Source organism: Choristoneura fumiferana, chromosome 8 (assembly GCF_025370935.1).
Source record: "Choristoneura fumiferana chromosome 8, NRCan_CFum_1, whole genome shotgun sequence".
Lineage (NCBI taxonomy): Eukaryota > Metazoa > Arthropoda > Insecta > Lepidoptera > Tortricidae > Choristoneura > Choristoneura fumiferana.
The window spans coordinates 9,528,658-9,539,038 of record NC_133479.1 but is presented as its reverse complement, the minus strand read 5'-3'; the positions used below and the strand labels follow the sequence as shown (position 1 = coordinate 9,539,038).

Sequence of the window (10,381 nt, the reverse complement as noted above, 5' to 3'; positions counted from 1 at the left end):
AAAAAAAAATCAAAAAAATAAAAATCATTTATTCAGTAAATAGGCCGCAATGGCACTTTTACACGTCATTTTTTAAAACTACCAGCGCTTTCGGAAAGACCATCATTGCCAAGAAGAATGCGCCGCAAGAAACTTGGCAGAAAGTCATTTTTTCAACATAAAATAATTACAAATAAAATACTTAAAATACAGTATACAATGAAATAAAAGAAAATACAAAATAATAATAATAATAATACAGGGATGTATGGGGTCCCTTAGTTACAAAACTAAACTCTAACTATAATCTACGTTCAGTGGAAGTGTAGACTGCTTCCACCGTCATAAATTAAAAATAAATAATAATTATAATAATAATAATTTAATTCTGAAATTTACATTTCAGGTCAAGTAACCATTAAACTTTTGGATTCCGAAGGCAAGCTCACGTCTGCCGCCCCAAAGTTAGCTCACACGAACTCATGTCATGCTCTGAAAGCAGAGCGGTACCGAGTGCATGGTATTGCTTCCGTTCCCATAAGCTCTATGGGATCGTCTTGGGAGCTTCGACGTCGCGGGCCTGTGACTAGAAATTAAACTAAAAATATACACGTTAAAATCCATAAGCTTAACAATATACAGCCTTAAATATAGCAAGGGGATGTATAAAGTCCCTGAGTTAATAATAAAATTACTATATAGCAAGGGGATGTAGAAAGTCCCTGAGTTAACAATAAATAAAATTCCTAATCTAAATAATTCAGAGATGTATATAGTCTCTGAATGTCAAAGTAAACTAATTTAATTAACCAAATTATACAATCTTCAGAGGTGTAAAAAGCCTCCAATGTCAAAAACTTAAAATAATTATTAAAATAAAGAAATGGAGATGTATAAGGTCTCCAAATGTCAAACCAATAAATATTTTTAAATTAAATTCTGCAACGTGGACAACGGCAACAGAACCAGAAACTAGACACGAAATGCGCCGGGACACTGCCAAGTCACACTTCACAACACTTATTTATACACCGACATAAAAACACACACATACACAAACACGAATACATCACATCACACATCAACATCCTAATTTCATCGGCTTTCAGTTTAGGCCATGTCGCATCATCACATAAGTACTCCTCAACTTTATAGTAAGCTTTCTTCAGAGTGCACTCTTTATGTATTTTTAAAAGAGTTGTGTGGCAATTTCCATGCTTCTACAGGAACTTTATTGTAAAATCTCACACAGTTTCCCACAAAAGATTTGCTTACTTTCCGTAAACGGAATTTTGGAACGGCAAGCTTGTGCTTATTACGAGTATTGATATCATGTACGTCTGACACTTTTTTAAAGGACTCGATATTCTTGTGTGTATACAATATCACATCATGTATATACTGTGAAGCTACTGTGAGGATGTTTATCTCCTTGAAGCGTTCTCTTAGTGAATCTCGGAGCCAAGGTTGTAGATAGACCGACTGCCCTCTTCTGTAGAATGAAGATATTTCTATGTCGGCTGCCTTGCCCCAAATCAGCATACCATAACATTATGCTGTGAAAATAACTGAAATAAACTAGCCGGGCAGTTTCAACGTTGGTAAATTGTCTGATTCTTCGTACAGCATAGGGGCAGAGCTCAATCTACCCAGCAAGACCAGAAATATGCGGGCTCCATTGTAAATTACGATCCAACGTAAGACCAAGAAAACAGTCTCATGCACAAGTTTCAGATTCTCTCCGTTTAAGGAAATAGTTGTTTCAAACTGTCTCACATTAGGCAACGAAAATTTATACACTTAGTTTTAGCTGCATTTAGTAATAAATTGTTAGCGGTGAACCAGTTTAGCGCCTCTGCTAAAGTCTCATGATGTGGTTGGATCTTCTTGTTGCCTGTTACTTTGAATATCAAAGAAGTATCATCTGCAAACAATACTATGTTACATTTCTGTTCTAGCAAGTGGGCAGGTCATTTTATATATACTAGAAAGAGAAATGGACCCAAAATGGAGCCTTGTGGAACTCCAAGCTTCACGCTGAGCCAGCTGACTGCGTTCTATTTTATGTCCACTTTTTGAATTCTTTGGCTGAGATAAGACTTAACCAGGTAAGTGCTTTAGCTGAAAGTCCATAGTGTTGAAGTTTGCGGATAAGCGTCTCATGCTCACGCAATCGAAGGCCTTGGAGAGGTCGCAAAATATTCCTATTGCATCTTGCGAATTTTCCCATGCATCATAAATGTACTTCATGAGACTTGCGGCTGCATCTGTTGTCGAACGGCCTTTTGTGAAAACCGAATTGCTGACTGTGTAGTAGGTTGTTTACATTGAAGTGACGAAGCAGCTGGTTAAGCATGATCTTTTCAAACACTTTACTCAGCACAGGCAGCACAGATATCGGGACGAAAGTTGCCAGGATCAGATGAGCTCCCAGCTTTAAACAATGGAATCACTTTTGCTATATTTCATTAAGTCCGGAAACACACCATCATCAATGCACTTATTAAATATTTCAGCGGCTAGGTACGGTGCCACAATATGGATGACAGATTGCATAACTCGAACAGAAATACCCAAAGCTATTCCTCCGTATTCTTCAGTTTTAAAGATTCAAAAGTCTTTAATAATTTCTTCAGAGTTAGTATGTTGAAAATCAAAATTCAGACGTTTATCCTTCGCAATTTCATTTAGATAAGAACTAGCCAGCACAGTGGAAGACTTTAGATCGCGAGTCGTATTTACAGCAATATCTGATAAAAAATTTTCAAAAGCACCCGCCACTTCTAAACACTGTACAAGTCAATATTCTATCATAGGCGGCCACTTTTATTGGAATTACAATTACGGGGCTTAGATTTACCTGTTTCTGAATTTATTACATTCCATACAGCTTTTACTTTATTTTCAGCGGATTTAACTTTATTACTAAGATAATCAGCCTTGGCAGCAATACATACGTTTTAAATAATGGAGAATATTTTCTAACGTAGTCAAATAAAGGAGGGGTCTTGACTGGACTTTTCATTTCATAAAGTTCGTAAAGCCTAGTTCTACTCTTATGTATTCCCACCGTGGCCCAGTCACTAAACTTTGCCTTGTTACCGTTTCTCAATTGAAGATTCTTAATGTGAAAACTTTTTCGAACTTTCGATTAATTACTGTGACAGGTTCTTATATAGGACGTTAGGATCACTTCCTCCATGTAAGGCTCAGGTAACGCTGTTGATAATATTTTCCTTTAATTTTTTCTACACGGGCTTCTGTAATGGTCTGTAGGTTATTACTCGATCATTTGACTGTTTAAGTATTGTAAACAGGCTTTTTGGCCGCTGTGATCGGAATTAAAACAGTTTATTATTTCCTTGTCCATAGCATCACACTTGCAGAAAATATTATCTAAACATGTAGCTGTGTTAGCCGTCACTCTCGTTGGTTCCTCAAAAAGATGAAACAAGTTAAATGATTTAAATAAATTCAAAAGTCTTCCAGAATATCTATTTGCCGAGTCTAGTAAATTCACATTAAAATCTCCACATACGATGACAGATTTACTACTAGCAAAAACTTGTTTCAAAGCATCTTCCATCACGGGTTCGAACTGACAAAAGTCTGAGGACGCGGCCTATATACACATAATATGATGTGATTCTCTAATTCAACACACAAATTTCAATAACTCGTACAATGGACAGCTGAACTACATTTTTTAGTTCTTTGCTCTTGTAATCTTCCTTAACAATAATCATAGAGCCTCCATGTATAGCCGATTTTCTAGTAAAGGAGCTGGCGATTCTATAATTAAAATATTCAATAATAGTTCATGATAGTTTTAACCAGGCTCAGGATGGTTTTTACTCCGGAATATTTCCCGCACGATAGCGATAAACGAATTATACGCAGACGGAGTCGCAAGCAACCAGCTAGTTTATAATATTAGTTGGATGTAGAATCAGTTGAGGAACGTACGTTGCTCCTCCGCTGTCTCAGATCGCGTCAGTTAAAGCAGCGCCCGCGGCGGCGCGCACACGAACGCTATCATCAAAAGGACCTTCCCTCGAGACAGACGACCGTCTAACGGCCGTGTGATGGTCGAATGCCTGCGGAATGTGTAAGACGTTATCGCTGTCCTACTTTACACGTTTTCGACTAAAAACAATTTCAATTCATTTAATTTAATTTTTTTTACAAATTTATTAGTGTCAATTGTATTGAATTTATTATCATTTAAAGTAATATACTTTAAGTGATATAATCAAACAAGTAATGAACAAAGAAGACAGGAAGACAAGAAATGAATTCAAAATTAGAAAATATGTATTTGTCATAATATCAGTCGAAGGCATAGTTCCTAAGAGACAAGTAGCGTTTCCGCGTCGAATAGCCGGCTCAAACGTTGGCCAAAAAACTGCCTGCTTTCTGATCACCAGTCGTTTCTACCAGGCGCGAAGAAATCTCTTTTACTAGTTCCTTCGCGTCTTGACCTCATGGACTTACTTTCTACCCTAAACGGTGCAAATACGTAACTTTGCCCTGTACAGGCATATTTGCGCCATTATTGAGGCCGTATTTGAGGCCGCCGCACATGCTCGGGTAGAAGTGGCAACGCAGAGAAATAAATGTTGTGTCAATTTTTATGGCTAGTTTTACCTGTCAAAAGCGATGCAAGCGTTCGTCATTGACGCACCGATGCCACTGTAAGCGCCCATCAAGGCAAATATCTGGCATCCTATGTCACCAGCGGCAAAACCTTTCATGGCGCTGTTATAGATAAAAATGGGCGCCTTGGCCATCATTATGAAGTCGAATATGGCCAGTTGCAATATCAAAAGGTTGCTGGACGTCCGGAGACTTTTGGTCCTGCAAAGGAAAGCTAGACATTATCTGCCTGCTCTTACGTCGTTTAAAACGAGAGGTTATGTTTTATTCTCATAATGATAATTTTTAGCTGACTTCAAAAAATGAGGGTTATCAATTCGGTTGTATTTTTAACCGGCTTCAAAAAAAGAAGGAGGTTATCTATTCGGTTGTTTTTTTTTTAAATGTTTTTTGCCTCAGAACTCCATCATTTATGAACCGATTTAATTTTTTTTTGCGTTCGTTTAGGCCTTCAATTAGGCCCCATAAGCACCAAATTAGGATCTGATCGAGGGAACTCTTCAAATATTGTAGGGACACCTATGGTAATTTGGATATATTTAGCAGTAACTCGTGCATTTGCTTTTGAAAATCACTATTTGGTGAAGTGGAACTGATGATGAAGACCACATTTGACCAACTCTAAGAGCTACTACTCAATAACAAGTACTTCACGTGTTGAATTTCAATTACTTTACCACAGTTTGCTAAGCAATTTATGCTCGTCGTAATGCATTTGGTAAAATGGAACGGGTGTGCAGCACCAGGACTCCTCAATAACGAACGTCTCTGCATCAGAAAAAGCAATCTTTCGTAAAAGGTGTCGAGCAGTTGACATTAAACTATTGTATCTTAGATTATATACACTAAAGTGTGAAAAAAAATATAAGAAAAATTTAACTGACTACAAAAACCATGAAAATAATTTTCTACCAGTCTGAAGTGTGCCTCAGCATGAGACAGCAGGAGCGATTGAAGTCTAATATATAAGTAGGTTGTAGGTGAAGTAGACGACTATAGGTCCACTCCTGCTGGCTCGTGCTGAGGAACCGACTTCAGACTGGTAGAAAATTATTCTCATGGTTTTTTGTAGTCGATTCAAGTTTTGTTACAATTTTTTTTTATGTTTGTTACCTCCTCGTAACTCCGTTATTTATGAACGATTTGTTTTTTTTTGCGTTCGTGTAAGAATGCCTTCAATTAGGTCCCATAAGCACCAAATCAGGATCTGATGATTGGATCATAATGAAAACGAGGGAACTCTTCAAATATTGTAGGGATACCTATATGGTAAATTTGATAAATTTAGTAGTAACTCGCGCATTGCGGTCGTTACTGTTATACTGTGTAATTTCATTGCTATTGAAAATCATCATTTGGAGAAGTGGAACTGATGATGAAGATAACATTTGATCAACAGAGCTACTACTCAATAGCAAGTACTTCACGGATTGAATTTCAATTACTTTAACACAGTTGCTAAGCAATTTATGCTCGTCGTAATGCATATAGTGAAATGGAACGGGTGGTGAAGCACCAGCACTCCTCAATAATGAATAACAAAAAATGGAACCAACTACAAAACCCTTGAAAATATTTATCTAGGTACCTGCTAGCTCGAAGTCGGTGCCTCAGCACGAGCCAGCAGGAATGGAACAATAGTCGTCTACCTCACCTACATACCTACCATGGGTTTCAATCCCTTCTGCTGGGCCGTGCTGAGTCACTGACTTCGAGCTAGTAGGTACCTAGAAAAATATTTTCAAAGGTTTTGTAGTCGGTTCCATTTTTTTTATTTTTTTGGGGTCGTATTTACTTTTTTGTTAAAATTTTTCTTTATTTCTCACTTTTTAGTTATTTGTAGCCAAAGCACATCTCACAACGATTCCATGAAGCCCAAACACGACTTAGTCACGTTGTTTTATAACAGAGTTCCGTTGCCTACCTTCTGGCTTCAGCATCAGATCAGTTCAAAAGAATCATTAACTTAAAGCTTCTTCTTAGTCGCTTATCTAGGTATATTAATCATGATAGTTTATAGACGAGCGAGCATTACTTAGCTTTGACGAGTTCCATTGGTCATCTACGGTGTTTTTCGTCAGGTCCAGGTTACCAAATGATACTTTCTAAATGTAAATGCTTATCTTAATGCTAAAAATGCTAAAATCGCTATAGGTGTGCCTATAAAATTTGAGGTTTGCCCTCGATTTCCTTAGGATTCCATCATTAGATCTTGACTTGGTGACAATGGGATCACCTCAGAAGAATATTCTATCGAATAAAAAAATAATTTTGAAAATCGGTCCACAATTGACTGAGTAATCGGTGAACATACATAAAAAAATACAAACCATTGGAATATAGAACCTCCTTCTTTTTTGAAGTCGGTTAAAAAAGCGTGAAAAAAAGCATTAAAAAAATAGAACCGACTACAAAAAAAATATGAAAATATTTTTCTACCAGTCTGAAGTCGGTGCCTCAGCAATACTCACACGCAGCATGAGCCAGTAGGAGTGATTGAAGCCCAATACACTCGTATAGTTGTATGTAGGTGAGGTAGACGATAATAGGTCCACTCCTGCTAGCTCGTGCTGAGGCACCGACTTCAGACTGGTAGAAAATTATTTTCATGATTTTTTGTAGTCAGTTCTATTTTTTGTCATAATTTTTTTTATGGTAACAGCTTAGAGGCATGTAGAAGAAAAACCAATAAACATTATGGTATTTTTCTTCTTCGTCGCTATAGTCGGTACCTTCAGGTCGTGTCTTATTATTATCTGAGCGGATGATGGCTCGTTGCACTATGCCTCACCTTGATTCTCTATCTCCGGTAGTCTTTAGTGTTTTTTATGACAGGCGTGCCAGTGAAAGACTTAACAAGGTGTGACCATCGGGTAGGTGAAGCGACGTGGTCTTTCCCATCGACCTTGCTTACCTTCATCAGCTTTTTCAGACTCTCAGGGTCAGTATCAAACCTATGGTAGAGCCTTAAATTTTGTAATGTAAATAAAACGGAATTAGAAGTTCCAACCCTTACGTTGAAAATATAAAAATAACGAGTCCATTTCCAATGAGTGCAGCAGCCGTGAAGAAGATGTAGAGAAGCGCGAGGGCCGTGTGCGCGGCGGCTGGGGGCGCGGGGTACGACAGCCAGTGCTCCGGCACTGCGGCCAGGTCCACACCTGTCAGCCCCGCACCCAGCATTTCTACGCCCTCGATGCCGTTCGACCTGTGTGTGACGCCCAGTATTACTACTAATTTGTTGTTATTTCATATCACCATATCATCTCGGCCTATTACGTCCTACTGCAGAGCACAGGCCTCCTCTCAGATTAAGAAGGCTTGGACCGTATTTCCATGTGGGCCCAGTGCGGATTGGGAACTTCACACAGACCATTGAATTGCTCCGCCGATGTGTGCCGGTTTCCTCACGATGTTGTCCTTCACCGTAAAGCCCGTGGTAAATTTTAATGTTCGGAAAAAACTCAAAGATGCGAGCCCGGGCTCGAACCCACGTCCCTCTGCTTGAGAGACAATAGGTCAAACCACTAGGCCACCACGACGGCGTACAACATACAATTTGTACGCATATCAGTTCATAATTATCAGTTCGTATTCGTTTCGGCTTATTTCATACAATTCCCACAAATTAGTTCGAATACTGGAACCAGAGGCCGTATTGCCTAACGTTTTTGACGCTCGCGATTATAATCAAATGACAGTTTTTGTATGCGAAATCTGTCATTTGATTGCGATCGCGAGTGTCAGAAACGTTACGCAATACGGCCTCTGGGCCCAGTTGACGCCCTTTTAGATAAGACAAACGATAAAATGACAGGTCGTGTATGTTAGACTCAATTCATACACACTCCTACGAGATATAAGCCTATAAAAATACGAATAAATAATAAGTCAGGAAGTAACTCGGAACAAATTCCACACAAAAAGTGGCCATCCATACCTAAAACCAAAACGATACGAATCAATTTCAAGGTTGCAAATACACGTGCTTGTTGATTGGTTAAAATTCAGAAAGAATACAGGATTAAATAATAATAATAATAATCATTTATTTCGGAAAGAGGAATCTATATAGTGTTAAAATTGTTGGCTCGCGTGATGCAATGTCAGATTCCCCATTTCATAGACAACGGGCGTTCAGACGGAGCACTTCTTACATCTAACGTTTCAATGACGTGTCATATATTGATAATGACAGCTTTTTTTTTAAGCGACTAAGGAAGAAGGAGGAGGTTATCAATTCGGTTGTATTTTTTGGCTGTTACTCGTACCTCAGAACTCCGTTATTTATGAACCGATTTGAAAAAAATATTTTTTCGTTTGTATAGGCCACCGTAATACATAATCTGTGAAAATTTCAAGTGTCTTTTACGGCTTCAGAGATAGAGCCCTGTGACAGACGGACAGACAGACAGACAGACAGACAGCGGAGTCTCAGTAATAGGGTCCCGTTGGCACCCTTTGGGTACGGAACCCTAAAAATGCGAAAATTTGACGTGAGCTCAATAAACTTGCAAAATAAATGCCAGTCAAAATTAAATGATGCGCATGCGCACCTCAGTGCAGGACACACTTAGGACACAGTTTCCATTTTTATAACGCAGTTACAATTCCTGACTTATTATTTGTTTGTAGCTATAAAAGCTTTTGGCCCACCAGTGACTTTCGAGTTTGACATAGCTGGATTAGACCAATAGCCGCGATCGCGTATATAAGCGTTAGATCCATTTATAAAAACAGTTCCAGGCTTAATGCTGAACCTGAAAGACAGACTGTAGGTAAATCAGCCAAATATGTGGTCTACCACCCTAAAGTTGATAATCGTTTGCATGTCATAAAACAATAATGCCAATTAGACGTGTCTGTCAACTTGAAAGTTCGACTTTAGCGACGTATTCATTTATAGGAACTTGATTAAAAATTGATAGATCACTTATTTGGCTGATGGTACCACAGCACGCAGCAAGATCACCTCTTTCGGTCTTCTTTTTGTTAGTTGCTGTTTTTGCTTTTTTTACCATACCTTTGATCAGGAATACCTACGGAATCAATTAAACTTCGTGAGCATCAAGCGTTGTAACATTTTCTTGAAGTGTAGGTTCAGCACTGATTTTAATAGTTGGTCTCTTACCTGAGAGGGGCAAAGTAGGCGCCATATTCATTTCTCTCCGTTTGGTTGTCCATCGTCGTTGCGATTGTCGGGATCATGCTGTGAGCAGTCCTCGGTAACGTCCCGGCCGACCCCACTGACTGACTGCTAGCGATCCAAAGCACCCTTAACTTTTATATCACTATGATACTAACAAGATTTCCATGGATTTTCAGGCTTATCCGATTTAACGCCTTTGATAGGATTAGCACAGGTTTTCCTGACACAGAATTGCGCTGCTCAGGGCTGTGATTTCGTTGAAATCACGGGTATTTATAACTTTGCCGTGAACTGAAACCATAGAGGTGACTTTGCTAGGCATTTGTTTAAAAGTTACGAAACGGGGTGGAGTCACCACACTTAAGGGTGAGCTTTCACTGAGGTGGAGCGAAGTAAATACCTAAAGTGTTTAGTTGCAATCCACAATTCTCCCCGCTTCCACTGTAATTTGATAATGTGATTCTTGTGGTTAGCGTGTTCCGTTCTACTCTGACTCAATAAAAACGCAGTCTTTTAATAAGCGATGACAATAATAAACTTTTGTAAATTGAATAACAACAAGGTGTCAATACAACATCTATAATCAGATATAATTGA

At 38.7% G+C, this 10,381-nt stretch overlaps 1 protein-coding gene across 1 annotated transcript; it reads right to left on the bottom strand.

The window, feature by feature from the left end:
- Window positions 1-3,976: 3,976 nt before the first annotated feature.
- LOC141430429 (opsin-2-like) lies at window positions 3,977-9,888 on the bottom strand. The gene is made up of 4 exons (XM_074091124.1): window positions 9,767-9,888; window positions 7,652-7,843; window positions 4,627-4,836; window positions 3,977-4,076 (listed from the first exon to the last, which is right to left on the bottom strand). Exons 1-4 carry the CDS (start codon window positions 9,841-9,843, stop codon window positions 3,977-3,979), a joined length of 579 nt encoding a protein of 192 aa, XP_073947225.1. The 5' UTR covers window positions 9,844-9,888.
- Between the last annotated feature and the right edge of the window lie 493 nt (window positions 9,889-10,381).